Source organism: Cladophialophora carrionii (assembly GCF_000365165.1).
Source record: "Cladophialophora carrionii CBS 160.54 unplaced genomic scaffold supercont1.3, whole genome shotgun sequence".
Lineage (NCBI taxonomy): Eukaryota > Fungi > Ascomycota > Eurotiomycetes > Chaetothyriales > Herpotrichiellaceae > Cladophialophora > Cladophialophora carrionii.
Window position 1 is genome coordinate 955,254 of NW_008481828.1, and position 21,314 is coordinate 976,567.

Sequence of the window (21,314 nt, forward strand, 5' to 3'; positions counted from 1 at the left end):
CGACTCGACTCAACGCGTCATAAGGAAGGGACGCACGCTGACCGTGGCGGCGGTCCTCTACGTACTGTATTTAGGACTGAGGGTGGTACGAGGCGGGAACGAGACTCGATCATGAACCGCGACTCCCGAAGATTTTCCAATTTCTCCTGCGCACCACAAACAATTTACCGCATTCGAGTGAACACGTGCCTGACCGGGGTGGCGAGGCGACCATGCTACTGAAAGAGTCGGTGGGAAGATAGATGCTCTCAAAACAGTCGTCCTCAATGGGTTCGCGGTGGCATTCATATGCAATACATCGCTAAATGTGGTGGGTTAAAGTCAGATATATGAAGATAATATGGTGATAAACACGCTGCAAAGGTTGGCGGCGTCCAAATATGCCTGAGCCTGCCGTGCTATGTATACATGCAAGATGGTCGTTACATTCCCCTCCACGCTCTTTCTACATTGTCACGCTCATGAAACGCTCTACAAGAACAAGCCAACGACAGCAACGGCCACACAAACGGCCACGCTCAACACAGCTCCCGGCAGCTCCTGCTGGGCCGCGCCACCGGTGAAGGTCGCGGGCGCAACTGGAGTGGTCGAAGAACCAGAGGATGGCGCGAGCCATCCGCTGTTGGTCGCTGATGCGGCGGCCACAGATGTCAGGGATCCGGACGCCGTTGCTACTGAGGTCTCGGCCGGCTTCACGGCCGTAGAGACCACGAAAGATGGGCCAGTGTAGCCGCTGAAGAGGCCGGAGGGGTGATCGACCACGGCAGCGCCATCAGACGGCTTGACAGGCACGACGGTCTGGGTCATGATGGCGGTGGCAGTTGGTGGTGTATAGCTTCCCGTCGAGGCGGTCTTTTCCCAGTCAGCCCAGTCGAAGTTGCTCGACGTGGAGGTTGAGGCGGCCTTCACGGGCTTGCTGGAGGTGGTGGTGCTGGTCTTGGAGGCCTCCCAGTCAGCCCAGTCGAAGCTGGAGGTGGTCGTTGCCGGGTCAACTGGTTTGCTTGTCGAAGAGGATTTGGAGGCCTCCCAGTCAGCCCAATCAAAGCTTGATGTAGTGGCGGCACTCGTCGTTGCCGCATCAACCGGCTTGCTGTCAGAGGTGGTCCAGTCACCCCAGTAGTAGCTGCTGGTAGTGGAGCTGACAGCAGCCGAGGAGGTGGGGCTGGAGTGCGAGTCGCCATGGCCATGGGAGTAGGTCGAGGTTGTTGTGGCGGCTCCCGGGCTGCTAGTTGAAGTGACATCTCCAACACGATGGCTGTAGGTGGTGGTGGTCGTGCTGGAGCTGCTGGACGTGGTCTCATCGCGTGCTTGGTGGGTGGCGGACGTTGTGGTGCTGCTGGCGCTGCTGGCGCTGCTGGAGCTGCTGGATGAGGGCACGCCAACGTGTACGCCGTGCGAGCTGGTGGTGGAGGCTGAGCTGCTCAAAGAGGTTGTACCGCCAACGTCAACATGACTATAGCTGGAAGTGGATGTCGTGCTGCTCGAGCTAGTGGCAGCGGGAGAAGCCCAAGTTGTGCTGCTGGTGGTGGTGCCAGGGACATACTCATGAGTGGTGGTGGAAGTGGTTGTCGAGGCTGAGGTGGAAGTTGCAGGAGCAGCAACCGTCGTTGGAGAAGCAGACACCGTCGTGCTAGTGGTCAAAGATGATGTGGTAGCCATGGTGGTGACGGTGGTTGTCGAGGTAGCTGGCGCCTGGGGTGTCTTCGCGCAAGAGAGCTGACCAAAGAGTTCCTTGATGTTGTACGCGTAGCTCTGTCCATTGAGTTCCGGATCGGTGTTCTGCTCCGAGTAGGTTGCGTCCCAGAGCATGACACCTCCGAAGGAAGACGAGTAGGTATCGGAGCATGCATATTCCTCGATCAAGGACTTGGCCTTGCTAATGCTTAGGTAGTCTTGCGAATGAGCGGCGCTAGTCGACGCAGGCAGACCGAGGAATATCTTGATATTCTTGTTCTGCGAATTGTCCGCGAGCCACTGTAGCCAACCAAATGTGATGTCGGTGTTTGTGTTCAGCGAGCCCGAGCTGAATAGCGAGGCTGCGGAGCAGGAGTCAGTGTTGTAGAATTGGATGAACCTGGCCCTTGTTAGCATAATGCACGCGGTCAACGCCAGGGATATCCTTACAGATAATCAATATAGGAGTTCGCGATCGCATCTTCGAGGTGAGCGTCTGGCACAACGCATTGGGGAGCAGCTGAGATGTAATATGTGCCGGTGCTCTCAGCGAATTTGGCCCTCAATTCGTTGACCAAGTCAGAATAGAAGCTGTCAGGCCCCGATTCGAGGTCAAGGTCGAAACCATCCACAACGGTGTCCGTGCCAAAGGGCCGGGGATAGTCCTTCAAGCTAGGGTCCTGGAGAGGGCCAAACGAACCCCAGAGGAAGTCGGCGAATGCGACGGCAGATTCCTTCGAGGCGAGGAAGTTCCCTCCAGGGGATGCGCCTCCGATGGATGCGAAGATCTTCTTGCCGGCATCTTGACAAGTCTTGATATCCTCGGCGATTTGTGAACATTGGGTGAGCATCTGAGTCTGCTTGCCATCGGGGGTCACCCAAAGCTCGCTGCCGCACGCATTTCCATAGTTGTTTCCTGGTCCGTTTGTCTCGTCGGGGAAGATGTTGACGAAACCAATGGGAATGATATCCAAGGTCGTGTCCGCACAGAATTCGGCCAACCGTTTCTGTCCCGGTCCTTGTCCCTATACACGATCAGCCCGAAGCCGCGCCTCCAGTCAGACACATATTCTCACCCAATATACCGCGAGTTGGGGTTCTGCAGGGCCCGCCAAGGAGGTGAATATCTTTGGACTGAAAATCGGTTTCGCAATGGTAGTGGAAAGCAGAGATGCTGTCGCCAGCACGCTGGTGATGACGGTGTTTGAACGCATTTTCAAGGTGTTTGTGGGTAAAAATGAGCGGATTCGGAAAACAACAACAAAAGAATGGCTGGGCTATAAGAGCACCCAAGGAAGGACTGGACGCAAGCAAAGGCTCGCAAACTCAATGTAAGGACCGTTAGAAAAGTAAAAGCGTTGAAAGCAAGAAAGAGAAGAAAGAGGCTCTTGAGCAGAAGTCACGGAGCCATATGTGCCCATCTTGACAGACCTCAAACCTTAACCTCCGACGAGCCGCCCAGGTAAGGCTATCCACATCCCACTGGATCCATACCGAAATTGCACGGACGGCTATACCACGGTATATCGCAAGTCCCTCCCTTCCCTGGGGCCGAAATCACCAGGAGGGGTCCTTGGGTGCTTTCGCTGCATCGACCCGGCGGATGACACGACCTCAAACACCGCCCACAGCTCAATGAGGACGGATCAGGAGGAAGATGATGTGCTTGGGTGGCTTGAGGAGGAAGATCAGGTGCTCGGGTGGCTTGAGGACCAAGGGGGGATGAGTTTGAGCGGCGTCGCGCTTCGAGATCCGATGTCGTATGCGGGCAACAGCGCTCCGAGAAGTGGTGTTCGAAGACTCGAGGGAAGCCGACCGAGGACAAGCGCGTGTGCGGGACAAGATTCAAATCTCCTGGCCAGACCTGCCACGGTGATGATAGAGGAAGTGGAGAGTCAAAGAGTGAAGACGATACGTCGAGCAGCAACAACCAGAGCCAAGCTTTGACGCCAGGGGCAATTAGCGGCTCGCTGGGGGCCCGACTGGCGGTGCCTGTCCCATTCAGGGGGCTGCTCAGGACTATCATTTCATCATAACGGATAGACGAGAGGCACCCAAAAGGCGTCCCACTTCCCAGTTGAGTGAGGAAGAAAAACACCCTCACGATCCTCTGGGAATGGCAATTAGATGCGCCCCTGCTGTAGTATGACCAATACTCTAGCCCAAATTTAGGAACTGAAACAATTGGATTTGGGAAGAATTGCTCCCTATAAACTCCGTACGAAGTACCTCGTACACTACTAAATCCTTCTGCTTACGTGCTGCGTTCTACGACGATCAAATCGCGTGCTTCTTGGGGCCAAGGAAATCGAAGAGTTGCAGCTGGCCGCACGTCTGTCGCAGATTTCTCCTGTCGTCCTCAACACATACTTCAATCGCTTCGGAGTATTCGGATGTGCAAGACGAATCCTCTGTAGACGAAGTGATGTTCACTTCCTGCTGAGTACTGTAGTAACGCATGCGCGATCGACCATAGTTGCGAGATTTCACCGCGGCAACCGTGAATGAATGGCAGTCGAGGACAGACACGGCCCGTCGAAACTTCCTGTTGACAGCCTGCCGGCGAGATACTGAGTTTGTGGCTGTCGATAATGCCACTCCCACACGGCGACACGAAGTGTAATTCCTGTTGCCATGGTATACCCGTCGATCAGTGACGATCGGATCTGGCGATCTCCACAACGTGGCCGCTGATCGATCTGACAAGCCTTACCAGTTGTATTTTTGGAATGACTGCGCCATGACAGCCTTACGGGGAACCTCGTATTCTGCACAAAATCTGCATGGGAAGCGTGAGGATTGAACTGCGAAGGGGAATCCCTCCACATGTCTAATGCAGCCCCTTAACAAGACAGAAGAAGTAGGTACAAGCTATGTGCATTGGCGAAGCACGCCCGCGGTGACACTGTCCCTAGGCTTGTCACTCCGTCCGGCGCCGAGGCTAATTGCCCAGACCCGGGAATATAATTCCAGCCCGCAACGCCATGTAGCTTGCAGTGATGCTCTAAGATGATTCCGAGTTTGCCATGTGCTTCTCTGGCATGACGGACTCGTGAGGAACTTCTTCGCTGCTGGTCTCGCTGCTAACTTCCTTGACAGGGCCCGTGAACTTCTTGCGAGCTCGCAGAACATAATTGAGCGTCGCGAAGATCATAACCGCCCCGAAAACAGGAGAAGCGTAGTTCATGTTCTCACCAGTGACAGGAAGGAACGGTGGAAACGGTAAAAAGATGATGAGGAAGACACAGAAGGCGACCGCCAGGATGTTGACCGCCAGGCCCACTTTGCCCATTGTCCAAGGTCCGAAGACGATCGGGTTGGAAACATTGTAACGGCGGATGGCGAACATGATCGTGGGAATGGCGTACGAGAAGTAGAAGCCCAAGGTCGTCAGGGAGATCAGCGCGTTGAAAGCCGTGGTAGATCCAATGTTGATCAGAGAAAGGAGGGAGACGCAGACGAAGAGCAGGACCACCGCATTCGTGGGGCACCTGTTCCGCGATGAAATTTGGGCGAACGTCTTGGAGAACGGAAGCCCGTGGTCTCTTGCAAAAGCCCAGAGCAAACGAGACACTGAAGCTGTGCATCCGAAGAGGTTCATGGAGAAGACGATGATGACGGCTGTGATCATGGCAGTTGCCGCCTTTTGGTTGTTGGTGGCCTGCAAGAAGACGGCGATGATGGGCAAGCCGGTTGGTGTCGAAAGAATCGTATCGGCATCGGTAATTGCATACAGGACGGCGATGATGTACGCAAAACCCGCGCATCCATTGATGATCACTGACCCGATCATAGCTCGAGGGACGTTGAGAGGTGCGTTGTGGGCTTCTTCGCTCATGTGTACAACAGCGTCAACACCGGCGAGGGCGAATGCCGGGGTGAGGAAGCCAATGCAGAAGCTGACTCCGTCACTGTCCCAACCGCTCGCGTTGATGAACGTACCCCAGACATCCTTGTCGTTCGCTTTTGTGCTGGTCGCCAATATCGCGATGAAGACGATGAAGAAGAACAGAACGTGCAAGAGTCCTCCTAGGGTCTCCCAGAGTGGGAGGAACTTCTTGCCAAACGTATTTCCTAGGGAGGCGACGCCGGAGAAACCGATCATGATGAGGGTGGCGTGCCACCGTTTGGGTTCGTAATCCGAGTAGTTGAGGACAGCCACGGCTTGAATCATCGAAGCGATCAAGAAGCAAACCGATGCCACAGCAGCGACCCAACCGGTCACTGTCACCCATCCCTGGACGTAACTGATGAGTGCCCGCCATTTCGGGGGCGAATGCTCAGCACTCCAGTGATATTGAGCTCCGGCAATGGGTGAGCTGCGTTCCTCGTCAGCGTGTTCTCTTTGTTGCATGGGGCTCAATTCTCACATCGAAGCCATCTCGGCGAATGAACCGGCGATGCAAAGCGTCCCCAGCACCGAAACAATGAACCCATAGACGACCGAGGCAGGACCGCCATTGGAATACGCGCCGGCGAACAAGGCACTCGTGGCTTCCCACGTGCACAGAGTGCACAGCGACATGCCCAGCAAAGCCCAGAAGTTCCATTCTCGCTGCAGTGGCAGTTAGCGACTGGCGCATATACAGGGCGGCACCAACTTTACCTTCAATACTTCCTTCTTTCCCGCTGCCTCCAACGCAGCAGCATCTGACGTGTACACGACCATCTTGACAAACACCACTGGCAACAAGTGGACTGTGCAAAAGAAAAGGTCCAATCAAGGGGAATGAAGGAAAGAGCCACCTGCGCAGGAGGAAGGAAGTCGAGAAGCACGGGTGCGACCGACCTGTACTTGAATGTTGCTAGGAGTTCGCTTGGTTGGGGGTTATGCGGGTGGCTCAAGCACATGGCGCCCCATAGCGAGACAAGGTGTTTAGACGCTAGCTTTGGAGGGCAGGCGCGAGAGGTGTAGGAGAAACGAGGGCATGAGGTTAGCCTGGATCCGTGCTCGCCTCGAGTGTGCTGGCAGGCTGGATGTTGGTGGTGTCTGGGAGCAGACCCAGTTTGTGCATGGGTACCAGATAGATTTCGGAGCCACCCCAACACTCTAGCAGGATAGCTGCATGAGCCAGAAATTGTCTGACGCTGTCGAGCATCTCACGCCTTGATGTCAAATGACAAATGTGAGCCCGCCAAATCGGTCCGGTTTGCTCGGACCATGACACCGCCGACGGACACAGTTGTTTCGGCCAGACGTGATGACTTGGCCACTTATCTCGAACTCCCCAGGGGCGGGTGTCCTCTGTCGTTATCAACCAATAGATCAACATGCGGATCAGCACGATGCATGCCGGCAAGTGTGATAATGGAGGCTTCAAGTGCGCCACCGAACCGGGGCCGAGCCTTGCAAGGGAGGGGGACCCGTTTCCGTGTGGTGCTCAAAGAGTTCGACGGATGGAACACCTTTACCCGCCACCGTCTGAGCTTGTCTGAGCTTCCCTGATTGTGTGCTCTGGAGACGGATACACCACGGTCGAGTTGGACAGGGCGCAATCAGCCGACAAGTCGATCTTGCTGTTACCACAACCCTCTTGTACACAGCGTGGTATAGATCACAAATTTCTCCGTACACCTCTGAAGGAGTGAGGAGTGCAGCATTGATCTACCTGCGACAAAGCACGCAGTTGGTCCCCCTTTCAGGCACACAAGGGTCACCGGCTAGCGCGACAAGACCCCCGGCCGATCACTAAGCTAGCAGCCGGCACTCGCGCCAGCTGGCAAATGGCCGAGCAGATAAGGAACGCACGCCGACTGTGCAAGAACATCCCAGACTGCAGTTGGCTGTTTTCAGACTTGCAGACGCTCGCGTCCAGCACGGCCAGCAGTCCCACTTTCTTGCATCAAAGAAGAGAGGCGAAGACAGCCAGGCGATTGTTGTTACCGCTGGAAGCGAAGATCTCACCGCTTTGTCGCCGTCTAGACTTGGGGGACTATCTCCGTCCATCGCCTACCCTGCACACAACGTGGGAATGGAACAAAGGGAACGATGTTCTGACACCAATCCTCGCCGAACCGAAATTCTTACTCGTAACGAAGCCAGAACCTATCAAGTAAAGCTTGGTTGAAAATCCGAGGACCCCACGAGTTAGGGTCTCTGGACCGAAAGGTTGCAACAAAGCTTGTCAGGGGCGAACCTCCAAGTACAAAGCTTGGGGATTCTGGGCGAGCTTGACTGGGCCGACTCCGCAAAGCCAATCACAACCTAAGTAATGACCAGGAGCATGCAGCGAGGGCCAGAGAAAGCGGACAGGAGGGGGTAACTTGTACTCGTACTGGGTAGAAGAATACAGCGCTGTGTTGATCTTCTCGTGTTTCGGTAAGCTCGATTATCCGACCTGTTAACGTAATGGTAACAGTCTTCGGGGACTCTGGATATCGGCCTCTGGACATGATGCAGGTAGGAGAATTGGTCGATGAAGCCATGCGGGATGCATCCCCCGCGTGTTCCGATGAGGTGCCTGTGCGATGAGGTGCCTGTGCGACACAAGATAAACTCTGCATGCTGTACTCAGTATGCTGTGAACGACAGGTGAAAACAAGTGAAGGCCGCCGCCCTGCAGCAAATGTCTGAAATTCCCCGGAAAATCAATCCTCCGATGATGCTGCGCTGAAAATGACGTTGCCTTCACCGCTTTGGCCTCGCATGGCAGAATCCCCAGAAATTTTTGGGCCTGCGACAAACATGCCTCGCACGCTTGAAACGAATATTACCTAGCTATCGTCGAGCTTGAAAATATTCCTCACAGGGAGCCAGACACAATGGCAGTTCCGTCCGAAGAAGTCGCCGAGGTGTTCGCAACCCTTGGAGACTTAGAAAGAGAGTTCGCCGAAGTAGAGCTGGATGCTTGTACGTGCATGATTCGCCGTTATGCGGTCCGCTGCTGAACTTCTCCTAGTGCGCAGAAAAGAGTTCAACTTACGGCCTCTTTACAACAAGCGCAAGGAATTACTCGACAAAATCCCGGACTTCTGGCCCACTGTTTTCGGCTCTGGGCCAGAAGAAATCCAGCAATTCTTCACGCCGGAAGATCTAGCCTTGGGCGCGAGTCTCAAATCCTTCTCAGTCGAACGATACCAGATCGAATCCGCAGACAAAGGAGAACCTAGGAGTTTGCGCTTCACCTTCGAGTTTGCGGCCAACGACTTTATCCAGGACACCAAGTTGGTGAAAGAATTCGAGTATCGCCCTCGCAAGGACGGACCTGGGAGTCTGATCTCAAGACCCGTTCCGATCAAGTGGAAGTCAAAGAAGAAGGACTTGACACAAGGGATCCTTGATGCTGCTGTCGAATTGTATAATGCAGAAGAAGCGCTTCAGCTCAAGAATGGGGACAAGGTTGTCGACATCGTGGATCGAGAGGCCTTGTGGCAGCATGAAAAGCTGCGAGAGAAGCTGAGCAAACTTGACGAGGAGGAGGATTATCAGCCAAGTTTCTTCAACTGGTTCGGCTTCCGTGGGGCCGTCGATACCGCAGTTCCGGAGACATCGATGAAAAATGGCGTGGACAATGGCGACGGAGGAGATGAGGAGGAGGAGGAGGACGACGACGACGACGACGAAGATGAAGTGGAGGAGATGCTTGAGGTCGAGATCTTCCCTGCTGGTGAGGAAGTGGCCATTGCTCTTGCCGAGGAACTGTGGACGAATGCCATGGATTACTTCATGTCCGCTCAAGACGGGGACGCCGACGGATTTGAGGGACTCGATGCAGAGGACGATGATGATGATGACGACGACGACGACGCTCCAGAGCTGGTGAATGCTCAAGAAGAGGAGGCCGCCCCTCCGCGAAAGAAGCAGCGCAAAGGTTGATGTGCTGTGGTCGTTCGGCAGTTGTCCCTCTCTTGGTTCTGCTCTTGATACCATTGCCCTATATCCAACGTGTTCCTTTTGTTCCAGAGGTCGGTAATAAACCCGGACTTGTGTCCACCCACGTTCTGCTTGCCGTCGGAACAGCACCCATCCATGCATCCTGCGTCGAAGCCGCCGTCGTGCACGTGAACGCGGCTTTCGTGACCTCTGCACGACCTCTGTATCTCCTGTAGCACTTCCATAGTATGCATCTCTTGCGTCTGCATCCGAGACGCACTGCCCAGTCGAGAAGACTTCAGAGTGCCAACGACTCGTTCTCGCACGTTCAAAGCGCAATGACCAAGATCAACAAGATAATCAAAACCACAATCAACACGGCAATGCAACAGCTGCTCACGCTGTCCTCATTCCTCCGTATCACCTCTCCCACTTTCTTCACCCCAACCTGTAGTTTACCACCGACTCTGTCCGCAAGGGTGTCCACCTCGTCCAGCAACGCACCTTGCTCCTCCAGTTCGCGTCCCATGTCCTCGGCCTGGCCCCTCAACACGCCCACGCTCTGAAACACCCCGTCAAGCTGCTCGTCCTGTTCCCGCATCATTACCTCCTGCTGCTGCTGCGCGAACTCTCCGTACGGATCATCGTCATCGTCGTCGTCATCGTCATGGTGTGCATCCTCAAAACTAGCGGGCGCAGGTAATTTACCGCCCCGTCCAGCACCAGCACCAGCGGCACTCCCCGCAGCCATAGAAGCAACATGCCCACCCGCGACGTGCGTCTCCTGCGTCACGCCCTCCAACTCCCTCCTCATACCCTCAACCTCGTCGCCCACATCCTTAACGAAGCCCCTCCGTCTCTGCACCTCCGCGACATCGAGGCCGAATCGATAGGGGTCGGACTCGACGGCTTGGACGCTGTCCAGCAGATCGGCCAAGTCCGCCGTGAGTGTTTGGAGGTTCGATTGGAGGTCCGAGCGCGACTGGACGAGTTCGGGTGACGTCGGGGAGGGCGATAACGTGCGGATACGCAGGTAGGACGAAAACAGATGGCGGGTCGATGAGAGGGTGGTGAGGACGTCGGATTGCACCGAGAGGAAGGGGTCGTCTTGCGCGGGATTCATGGTGAGGGCGCAAAGGTAGATCTGGCAGGGAGGGGAGATGGAATGCGCGGAGGCGCGAATTTGCGGGTTTATTGCATCCTTGTCATACTTGGGAGTCTAATGTATTATATACTCCGCATGAGGGGCGTGTGCACCGGGTAAGAGGTGTTGGTGGTCTGTAGGTGTCTACGTTGCTCCAGCGTAATTGAGTTCTCGAAGTGACAATGCCATTGAGGGCAGCCTTGCCGAGGCGGGACAAGGCTGAGTCATTTACGTTCGACGATGGCGTGCATGTAAACGAATCCGAAGTCGAGCAATACTACTCCATACGACACGCTGCGACAAGACCATAAGAGCGTAATCCAAATTAGAACAACATTATCGCCATGTTTTCCATTGTCTTGTACATGGAGAGGCTGTCAGGGTATTTGTACAATAGCGACAAGTCAGTGGTACTAGCTAGTCAGGTCCAAAGTTGCAGTAACGAAGACGCTCCGTAGGTCAAGTGGAACAAAGTATTCTCAATGATTGCTCATGGTTGTTCCTCCTCCTTTCCAACTTCAGCAGGTGAGGCGCTGGGAATTGGCCTAGCAGCATCTGTGGCCTTCCCATTGAGCTGATCGTACATTTCTAGGCCTCTTCTAGGTTTGTCGCCCAGCGCAGCGCGCACATTACGCGCCAAACTGTCCACTATCTTCGTTAGACCCCTCAATTCGGTGTTCAACTGATTCTCAAGCTGGGAGTTTTTGACGGAGTCGACCTTCAACGCCCACTTTATCGAATTCTGGATCGGTATCGACTGCACCAGTGCGTGGTTTTGCTCGTGGGCCGATAAACTTTCGATGTCGGAATTCTGCTTTCGCCCCTCTAGGTGAAGGAGCCTGGTGGCATAGCTGGCAACCTGACCGTCCTTGTCTGTGCCATCATGTCTGTGCAATGCCCTCTCGGCGGCCAACTCCAGTAAGACGGCCAACACGACTGGATCCGTTCGCGCATCACATTCGCCATGTCTGAGCTTGTCGCCAGTGTGAAGCTGATCTTCCAACATTCTCGCTACATGTTCGGCTCGTCGTGAAATTGTTTCAAGCTCAGGACCCTCGAAACCTGCAAGGACTGCATGGCTGTGAAGACCTAACATCAGCTCTCGTGCTACGTCGTGCTGTCGCAACGAGATACCCGTATCCTTCGGCTTGGCCACCGCGCTGATAATAATGTGCTCTTTGCCCACCTCGCAGGCTTTTCGGGTGAGTTTCGAGGCAAAAACCCCGGGTAGTTTCAACTGGGCTGAAACTAAGCCTCTGAGAAACGGGAGGAGGTTACTCCAATATGTATCGCTCTGATTCCCGTCTAGTAATCTGGCTAGTTGTTTCAGACTCTTCCGCATGTTAGGCTTGTCGAACGCATGTCGTGGCTCGAGCTTGATTTCTTCACCATCATCCATCGTGACGGTAACTCCGGGTTCGTTAACGAGGGTAGCCTGTTGAGATGTCTTGTACATCAAATCTCGGTGATGAGATTCGACTGCGGCCGGCGTGAAGACTTTGTTGCGCCATGCTAGGAGAAGTTCGTCGAACTCGGGGTTGGAGGTTGGTGAAAAGGAAGGTATCACTGAGTTTGTTAGCTGGTGCAACATGAGCAGAGTGAGATTGCGCACCTTTTCGTTTCGTCGGAGTAGAAGTGAACGATCGTACAGACTTCGGCCAGCTTGCACCGTGGAGACTCTGTCGACAGGTTCTGCACATATGAAAGAACTGCTGAGCAGGTTGCGCCATCTTGCAAGTGGCACTACGAGACCTGGCTTCTCGTAAACGGTGCAGTGAGAAGAGTTAGTTCCCGCTGTGGCTTTGAAAGTTGGGGAGAAGTACTCGGTACTACATGGAGTCTTCGAATCCCAATGATTTTCTGAAAAAGGAAATCGCTCGACTTTCCTCCAAGAGCTACCAAGTACGGAGTTGCAGTACTTCATCGACACTTGCGCCTGCTTCCTTGATCTGATACAACCACATTACAATCCCGAAGCCTGGTGAAGATGTCGATGGCGGTTGTTTCCCGTACGTCGGCATGCTGTTGGCGATCTGTCTTTGCAGAGATCCATCCACAAAGACAACTGCGTCGATCTTTAGCCACGCTACCGCGAGGCCCCGTTGAGAAACTCGAAGTTCCGACAGACCTGCCTTCTCAATATTGGTCCCAATTACCCGCAAGATTAAAACCCGACAGAGGTACGGACGTCCTTTTGATCCCCGGGGCTCAATGTTAACGTGTCTTTAGGGAAGCGCGAAATAGTCATACACAAATCTCCTCGATCGGAAGCCGAGACCTGCAAAGAACCAATCTCAGTTGTGGACAAATCCCAGTTAGCCCTGCTCGATCCCACTGGCGCGAGAGCGAAACTGTTTGATAAGACCAACAAGGACCGAGCGAAAGTCGGCGACATTCTGCTGGCGACGTTTACGTCCGGCGAGCCAGTGTCGGGTGTTATCCTCTCGATCAAGGGGTCAGGCCCTCATACATCAGTACTTCTACGCAACAACCTGACTGGTGTCGGAATGGAAATGCAAGTCAAGGTGCATAGTCCGCTTGTGCAGAGTATGGAAATAGCTCAGAGAGCACCTAAGAGGAAGAGAAGAGCCAGGATCTACTACTTGAGGAAACCGGAGCACGATATCGGAAGTGTACAGAAAGTGGTGGATCAGTATCTGAGACAGCGGGCCATGTTGACTGGTGGCAAGCCAGGAAGTCAATTCGGTCGTTCAAGACCAAAGAAGGGCAAAAGATGATGGGGACGATCGCCTCGATGCACCGGAGATCCAGTTGACAGCAACATGTTCCGCAAAGGGTTGGTTAGCATGGGCATGAAGCTCAACCGTGGTGCGGCATTGACTTGGATGTGCCTCACTTCGACCTCAGTTTTGTAAGACTACAGTGCGAATTGTCCCCTACCACAGTGATGGATTAATGAACTTCCAGTGACCAAAATTTAAGAGCGTACGGCACTTGAAGGGCCTCATTCACAACACCATCTTCCAGCATGTGCGAACTCATTCAACTCTGAAACTCACTTCACTCCCTTCGTCACTGTCACTGCGAGAGGGATATTGCTGCACTTCTCCCTCCTTGGCAGTGACACCCTGATTCTTCGGTCTACAAATATCTCCTCTACCTCATCTGTCCTCCCTTTTCAATCATTCCTCACCTCTTCAACTACTTCTCCCTCTTTGCCGTGCACGATCAGTTGTATCGTGATGACACAGCGTGTCAAGTCGACCGTCCCTCCCCCTCTCCCCTCTGTCCCAAATGCGCCTCCCAATCGCGTGGCCGAAATCAACCGTAGTAACTGGACGATTCCCCAGGACGGCCTTTCGAACGCCAACCTAAAAACCAAGATGAGCGACAACTCGGTCAATGGGCCGAACCACGGCGAGAAAGAAGGGACGAAGAACGCCTTCGAGCCATATAGCAGTCAATCATTGAGAGAACTCCGCGGCGCCGTGTCCTGTGCCCCAGTTTTCGATCTTGGGTCGGAGCAGATCGCAATGTCCAAGGGAAAGGCGGATGCATCCACTGAAACTTACCCGTCCGGAAAGCAGTCGCTCTCGGATCTCATACAAGCGATCAAGACTGACCCAGAAATTAAGCGACTCCTGAACGACGCTCTTGCAGAGAACAAGTCCCCTGCTACGAACGTCACTCCTGGAAGCCTTCCTGGACCGCCGGCAGGTACGTTTCACTCACCTCTCCCTTCGCTTCAGATCTCGCTAGAATTTATAAGGGACTGAAACGCTAATCCTGGAGACAGATTTTGCTCAGCAGGTCTCGACCACAGAGACCAGTGCGCCTGAAGGGTTCCTATCTGGCGAATCCGGTGCTTGTCAACATGCTGCTTGCGCCCTCGACAACTGCGACACGTGCAAGTTTGCGAATGGCACGAGTCGTCAAAATGAGCACGCGGGAGACTGGCAAGATGTGGCCGAATCTGCAGCGACGCCGGTGGAAACCTGGACTCCCTACCAGCCAATTGCACCTGCCTTCGACTCGTGGACCAGGTAGGAGGCTCTGTAGGAACGGTTGTCTTGGTTATAGACTGACAAATATTTATACAGCCGCCTCAGTTGCCCAACGAATCTGGTCGTTGTCAAGGACGTCAAATACACGATCCATGATACAATCTTCGACACAATGTTCCCTGCGTACACCAAAGCTACCAAGCTTGATCGGCTGGATGATGGCAGCTTCCTTGTGTCTGGGATCGAGAATAAGAACTTTGCAAGCGCATTGGAATTCATGTATAGCCAAGATATGAAGCATCTCCGATGTATCCCTGTCGAAGGCCAGCATCAAATCTTCGCATTTGCCGCCGAATGTGACAACAACTGTTTGCTGTCCATGATGATGATCATTCTTGAGCTGGACTTCTCGACTCCAGGCTTCTCTCGTCGAGCTGCCAAGATCTACCGGTCCTGGGGACCAATGGAGGAGTTCCGGCAATACTTTCGCCAGACTTTGAAGACTGAGCTCCAAAGTCGTCTGGACGATGGCATTTGTGAAGGCTTCCTCAATGAAATCCACTTTCAATTCTCCGATGCAGGACTTGCTCTCTTGGACGTGGCTCTGGTGCTCAATTCACTCTGGACGACCGCAGAGCTGAAAGTCGAGCACGACTATCCGGCTGAAGATTGGGGTGATGGAGATCATGGGCAAGAGGACGCTGATAACCACGACAACGAGGACCATACCTCCAGCACCTGTGGAGAGAACATGATTGGACCTGACTACAATGACTCTTGGGGCGCTTGTCCACCCAGACCCTACCACTGGTCAAGCGGCTGGGAAACTTCAAGTCAATCTGACGGCCACCCTCAGCCACCCTGCGTCGCTACTAAGTCCAAGTTGCACACCGCCAAAGCCCCTGCCCCGTCCATCATTGCGCCTCCAGCAAATATCGTTGCTGAAGCCCCTCAGCAGCGAAATCCATCCCCCGACTTTGCCAGCTGGGAAGAACCGATCGCTCAGCCTTTACGCGAAGAAATCAGCGATTGGCCCATCGACAATACACAAGCTGATTGGAAAGCAACTGCTCTGCAGAGTACCTCGGCCCTCGCTCGCTGTGTCCATCATCACCTCAAGCACAGAGACATGGGGACAGCGACGACCGTGGCCGAGGACTTGGGCTGCACCAAGGACGAAGCCGACCGTGCTCTCCAAGAACTGATGCTGGTAGGCGTCGTCAACAGCGTCTTCAGATCTGGAGAGCCGATGGGTTTCTGCGTGAAGCAAGAAATGCCACAAAAGCCAGTCACCACAGCCTTGCCTGCCAACAACGTTGCTGAAACCGAAGAACATGAAAGAACCAGAGCTGCGCCGCTTCCGCTGGAAACTACGACGGATGAGACTCGCAGCGTCTATCACTGGTTGAAGGGCGAGCAACAGGGTTGGCCGAAAGAAAAGTGGTTCAGCGCCGAGCACGTCTCAGACGGCATCGGATGTAGCTTCAGTAAGGCGATAGTTGGCCTCCTCGAACTCCAGATCACCGGCCGTGCTGCGGTCAGAAGAGGTGCATGGGGAGTCCCCGAGTTTCGACTCTACAGCTCGGAGCTGGGTCACTAACTTTCTTGTCGTTTCCGGTCGGTCACACAGCCAGTCAGTCAGACTCACTCACTCACTCAGTGCATTACCGTCATCGTACCCGGAGAGAGGCGGCACCAGACTGAATCACCACACCGAGCGAAGTAGAGTCGGACATTCTAGAATACCGCGAGGACATCTGCGTTCTATTTCTTCCCTAACCATCTCCGTCCAGGCCTCCACTCAGATCGCCGCTAAACACGGCTTTCCCTCGACAATGTTAGATTCCACCACCCACAGCTGGCCCCAATTTGTTCCAGCCACGCGCACGAAAAGGAAAATACCAAAAAAAGGATTCCCTACATAAGTCGTCTAAACCCGAGATGACGGGTGCTACTCCTGAAGTCGATTCTGGCATCTGACCATCCCGCCAAGCTGCGCTGCTGAGGGAGGGAAAAGTCAAAGCCATGCCCGAAGTCGATCCCAGAAAAGGATTATCCGACAAGCTGTGCTGCTGAGGCAGACGGGAAAATCAATTTGATAACCACGTACGGGTGAAATCTCAAAGCAGGCGAGCAGACAGCAGACAGACAGAGAGGTCGAGCTTCTTCCATAGCCACGTAGTCGAAATCACAATCGCAATCACAATCACAATCACAATCAGAAACTTTTTCTATATCGGTTCAGTTCATCTCTAGCTCATGCTGACCTCGTGCATCCAGACTCAGACTCAGACTCGTGCATAGTAAGTAACGTGGATCTTTGGTTTCCCAGTTCCCAGCTATACAGTAGGATCACCCATCGACGCTTGCACGCCCTCACAGCAACAGCAGGGTATGGTCCTCGTCAATCTGCACCTGTAGACCCTCGATAGTCGTCTTCCCGCCCACGACGGCCGGGCCTTTCACTGTCATCTGTCGTTGTCACGTGGCAGTCAGCATCGGTTACCGTTGGGAGATCGGCAGTAGTAGGGGAGATACGCAAATGGCACAAAACAAAGGGTAAACCCAGGGTACGTAACATCATACCATGACATCATGAGAAGATGCCCGTGGTATACATTGACATGACATAATATGATGTGATGTGATGTGATGGGATGTGATGGGATGTGATGGGATGTGAGTTCATGAGAGTGCTTTCAACACGCAACAAGCATTCCGGGCAGTAATGGTCAAACTTACCGTCCCTAGTGGCGATCTCGTACCCATAACATTTTCCTCACCACTCAAATGCACCTCCACGCTACTTAGGGGTGCGCCCACGCCGACGACCTTGTCCCCCTTCTCCCTGTAATCGAAGATGTTCGTCTGGGCGATCGCACCTGCGACCTGCGGCGCGGTAAGGGCGTACCCGATGCGACATTTCAGCAGCGTGCGCAGGGTATGCAGTGTCGAGGACGACAAGCGGGTCGAGGCAGGCGAGGTGGTGGACTGCGGGATGAGTAACACGCGGACATGCGAGAGGGGACTCGTCGACGAGCTTTGCTTGGCCGGCATGTTGCCCTGTTGGAGGGTGCGTTGGGCCATGAATTTGCCGAGTCCGCCGGGGAGTTTGGTGTCAGGATTCTTGAGGTATGTGGTCACGGTGGCTGGGGAGGCGAGGACGATGGTCGGCGAGGATTGGGACGTCGCGTGCAGAATGTCGATGTTGTCGCCTGCCACGGAGTTGAGGGACAAGGTGGCGTTGGAGAAGAGAGCGGCAAACGTCCATGAGAGGGTGTAGCTGTCGGTTAAGGGCGTCGTGGGGAGGAGAGTGTCGGATGGGGAGAGCTTGTGCGCCCGTGGCAGGGTTGCGAGAAGGGCGGCGGTCGCGGAGATGAGGTTCTACAAATGACTTGGCGTCAGCTGCGTAAAGATCAAGCCAAGGGCACAACTACTCGACTCACCTCGGAAGTATACTTGACCAAGTCGTAACCACCGTTGGCGGTTGGGACGAAGACAGACACCGGAGGCACTTGCGAGTCCTTGTCCAGAGGCAAGACTTCGGATTTTGCGGACCGTCGATTCTTCTCCACGAGTTCGTGCCAGGAAGTGACGGTGTAGCCGTCAGGTGTACCCTCTGTCCAGTTCATGTGTTCGTTGGTCGACCGAGTGACCCAGATGACAGTCTTGATGGACTTGGCAGTCGATGCCAGGTCATCAAGGTCCAATGAGCCGGCCTCGGCGATGACATGGTCGGCGGAGGTTTTTGCGAGCAGTGAATTGAGCTTGTCTTGTGTTAAGCCGTACGGGAGCAGGACCGTGGAGAAGCCATAGAACGAGCCGGCTATTCAGCAAACGTCAGATGAGATTGCCCAAGCCTTCCACCGTACTGAATGTAGGATGAATGCATGGGTTTACGTACCGAAGATTGCAGACAATAGTTCCACCGAGTTGGAGAGACACACAGCCACTGACTGGCCGTTATTTCGTTTGACATACTGGCCAATGACATTGATCCCAAGAGTCAAATCATCGAGATTATGCTCGGTGACCTTCTCCCGTCCCAAGACAGTGAGGATCTTGCCTTTCTCGCCGGTCGGGTTACCCTCTTCGTTGACCGCGCCCCGGGCTGCGTTCCGCCAGATATCCCGCAGGTCTCCAGGTCTGCCCGAGCTCCACTTGGGAGTGCCTGGGTCTTTGACGCCCAGGCTAGCACGGAGAGGATAGCCGTGAGGGATGTCAATTGCTCGATAGACCGCAGACTCACCTGACTGTCGGATGGGAGCGATTTGTGCTTGTCGTGCCAGTAAGAATGGGTGGGTGTCGGGGTCGGTGCCGGTGAGCACGGGATATACAAGAAAGACGACGAGGACGAGCGCCAAGACGGTCGTCCAGATGTTCCATGAAGCAAAGAACTCGGCGATGGCGACATCCAGTCGCTCTGCGATGCCTGCCTCCGCCATGATGTTCAATCTGGATATGATGTGGACTGAACCGTCGAAAGGTGTACGGTCGAGGTTGCGATGTTGTACGAAGAGACTTGGAAGTTCCGCTGTCGGAATAATTCCTTGGCTCCGATCTCCACCCGCTGCTTTAAGAGCAGCCAAGGTGCCCTCCTTTAGCAACGCGGTGCTCATCATCACTTCCAGCGTTGTGTAAGACATCCGAATTTGTAGACACATCAATACCTATGATGTCGGACACAGCCTCCGTCATTCACTTGGATATGCCATCACTGAATGGTCTGCGTTCAAACTGTTGGGAGCTCAACAGCAACACAGTGAAATTGGTGACAGGCTCGTGATGAGCATGAAAGGCAACGTGAAACGTCTTCCAGATTGCTTTCAGAAGGTCGGTCTTCGAGAGGTAGCAGGGTATTCAGGAGCATGTGTAACAGCGCTATGCGAGATATGTGCCCGCTACCGAGACCCATCATTAAGGGCATGTAAGGTAAGCAGGTATCTTTGCTGATATATATTCTAGTCGCAGCGCCTGCTCGCCTCATCGTCCCCGGCCACTGGTGTAGTCCCCGCGTACGGAATGCTATATATCGCCTATTCATCTTGATCCCCCTTCTACTGATTCGAAAGATACGCCTGCGTCTCCTTGACGGCGTCGTAACTGAACAACCACTGGGAAAACGATGGGCTGAGAAAGGGGGCGGACATGTCTGCTGGCGGCTTGGGATCCGTCCTCCGCTCCTCCTCTGGTCGAGCCAACAGACTCTTGTCAATCTCCAGCTGCTCGGCCAACATTGTATCGCGCATCTCGGCGTTCTCCCCATTCAGAAACCTCACGCCTTCGCGACTGGCGGCTTGTATACGCTCCACGCGCGGTTTGCGAATCGCTTCATATGCCTTTGTCGCCTCGGAGATCGGTCGATCGTTCTCCCAAGCCCAGCGGATGCATTCTGCTAGAACTGCACCGTCCTCAATGGCAGTAGATCCGCCGCCGCCGGCGTGGGGAAGCATCGCGTGCCATGCGTCACCCAGCAGCACCACACCGCCCTTGTCACTGCGGCAGGTCTTGAGTGGCGGAAGCTCTGCGAAACGCCATTGTATACACGGGCCGATGTTGGCAAGCAAGTCCCGTATCGTTGGACACGCATCGCCAAACTCATCAGCGACTTGCTTCGGGTCGGCCTTGATGCCCCAATACCCGTAGGGAACATTGCATCCGTCACCAACACAGACCACAACATCGTATGGCTTGTGAGGCGGCATTGGCCAGGAGAGAACATATTTGCCTGACATTAACCACAACTGACTGGTGTGGTTCTTCAAAAGCCATGCTAGGTTCGGGTTGTTCACCATGGATGCTTTGTCGACCGAGCATCGATATGCCTTTTCATTTAGGGGGATCAATTCGGCGGACGCTGTGGCAGGGATGGATGCGCGCACCAGGGACCGGACGCCGTCAGCTCCGACAACCAAGTCGGCGGTGAGCGCACGGCCATCTGCGAGGTATACCGTGTTGGTGTCTACGTCGACCTTGGTGACTTGCGCGTTGAACACGATCTTGGCTCCGTATCCTAGCGCACCCTTGGCAAGCAATTGTTGATAGTCTGCGCGGTGGATGGTCCATGCTGGTTCTCCGTAGAGGATCTTGCTAGTGTTCCCCTCGTTGGTGAAGACGGCACCCAGAACTCTGTTGTCGGCTCCGGCGCGCATGTCAATGTATCTGTTCTCGGTGACGTTTGGCCTGAACTGTTCCTCGAGCCCATATGATTTGATCACTCTGACTGCATGGGGACTGATGCCGATGCTGGCACCAAACTCATTCAACTCGGATTTGCCTTCGAGAATTGTCACGTCAAGGCCTTGACGGGAAAGGGCGATGGCTGCAGAGAGGCCACCAATTCCAGCTCCGGCTATCAAGGCCGTGTAAGGCTTTTTAGGGACACCAACGCTCCCCATTGTTGAGAAAGAAGGTACAGGTAAAGCTGCCGAACCGCGCTCTGAACTGGATGAGATTCTTTGCGGGACATACCTGAAATATAGACCGGGGTCGTCTGACTGAAGGGACACACCGTACTATACATTTACGCCATACTGCGTCTTACCATACATCCATGCTGGGTGGGCCTGTACTGGAAGAGGTGATTTCTGACCAGATCTGTACATCCGTTTATTGGTGCCCTGTCGATGACAGATACAACTTAGGTCAGCACCTCCAAGTGAGATTTCTGGTCCCATGGGGAGGAAACTCGCTGGACGCCCGAAACCATAGCTGTAAG

General features: G+C 54.3%; 9 protein-coding genes across 9 annotated transcripts; 3 read left to right on the plus strand and 6 right to left on the minus strand.

The window, feature by feature from the left end:
• Positions 1-471: 471 nt before the first annotated feature.
• Positions 472-2,888, minus strand: G647_03729 (uncharacterized protein; the record flags this gene model as incomplete). Its single annotated transcript, XM_008728074.1, has 3 exons — positions 472-2,074; positions 2,125-2,699; positions 2,751-2,888. The coding sequence occupies 3 exons, from the start codon at positions 2,886-2,888 to the stop codon at positions 472-474; spliced, it is 2,316 nt and encodes a 771-aa protein (XP_008726296.1).
• Positions 2,889-4,678: 1,790 nt separating this feature from the next.
• Positions 4,679-6,343, minus strand: G647_03730 (uncharacterized protein; the record flags this gene model as incomplete). The annotated part of the gene is made up of 3 exons (XM_008728075.1): positions 4,679-5,993; positions 6,045-6,229; positions 6,281-6,343. 3 exons carry the CDS (start codon positions 6,341-6,343, stop codon positions 4,679-4,681), a joined length of 1,563 nt encoding a protein of 520 aa, XP_008726297.1.
• Positions 6,344-8,436: 2,093 nt separating this feature from the next.
• Positions 8,437-9,490, plus strand: G647_03731 (uncharacterized protein; the record flags this gene model as incomplete). Its single annotated transcript, XM_008728076.1, has 2 exons — positions 8,437-8,524; positions 8,574-9,490. The coding sequence occupies 2 exons, from the start codon at positions 8,437-8,439 to the stop codon at positions 9,488-9,490; spliced, it is 1,005 nt and encodes a 334-aa protein (XP_008726298.1).
• Positions 9,491-9,815: 325 nt separating this feature from the next.
• On the minus strand, positions 9,816-10,610 carry G647_03732 (uncharacterized protein; the record flags this gene model as incomplete). The annotated part of the gene is made up of 1 exon (XM_008728077.1): positions 9,816-10,610. The coding sequence occupies one exon, from the start codon at positions 10,608-10,610 to the stop codon at positions 9,816-9,818; it is 795 nt and encodes a 264-aa protein (XP_008726299.1).
• Positions 10,611-11,121: 511 nt separating this feature from the next.
• G647_03733 (uncharacterized protein) lies at positions 11,122-12,361 on the minus strand (the record flags this gene model as incomplete). Its single annotated transcript, XM_008728078.1, has 2 exons — positions 11,122-12,197; positions 12,244-12,361. The coding sequence occupies 2 exons, from the start codon at positions 12,359-12,361 to the stop codon at positions 11,122-11,124; spliced, it is 1,194 nt and encodes a 397-aa protein (XP_008726300.1).
• A 257-nt stretch (positions 12,362-12,618) lies between these two features.
• On the plus strand, positions 12,619-13,369 carry G647_03734 (ribosomal protein L19; the record flags this gene model as incomplete). The annotated part of the gene is made up of 2 exons (XM_008728079.1): positions 12,619-12,811; positions 12,861-13,369. The coding sequence occupies 2 exons, from the start codon at positions 12,619-12,621 to the stop codon at positions 13,367-13,369; spliced, it is 702 nt and encodes a 233-aa protein (XP_008726301.1).
• A 606-nt stretch (positions 13,370-13,975) lies between these two features.
• G647_03735 (uncharacterized protein) lies at positions 13,976-16,196 on the plus strand (the record flags this gene model as incomplete). Its single annotated transcript, XM_008728080.1, has 3 exons — positions 13,976-14,309; positions 14,389-14,635; positions 14,693-16,196. 3 exons carry the CDS (start codon positions 13,976-13,978, stop codon positions 16,194-16,196), a joined length of 2,085 nt encoding a protein of 694 aa, XP_008726302.1.
• Positions 16,197-16,972: 776 nt separating this feature from the next.
• On the minus strand, positions 16,973-19,041 carry G647_03736 (uncharacterized protein; the record flags this gene model as incomplete). Its single annotated transcript, XM_008728081.1, has 4 exons — positions 16,973-17,068; positions 17,339-17,980; positions 18,043-18,422; positions 18,501-19,041. The coding sequence occupies 4 exons, from the start codon at positions 19,039-19,041 to the stop codon at positions 16,973-16,975; spliced, it is 1,659 nt and encodes a 552-aa protein (XP_008726303.1).
• Positions 19,042-19,653: 612 nt separating this feature from the next.
• Positions 19,654-20,994, minus strand: G647_03737 (uncharacterized protein; the record flags this gene model as incomplete). Its single annotated transcript, XM_008728082.1, has 1 exon — positions 19,654-20,994. One exon carries the CDS (start codon positions 20,992-20,994, stop codon positions 19,654-19,656), a length of 1,341 nt encoding a protein of 446 aa, XP_008726304.1.
• Between the last annotated feature and the right edge of the window lie 320 nt (positions 20,995-21,314).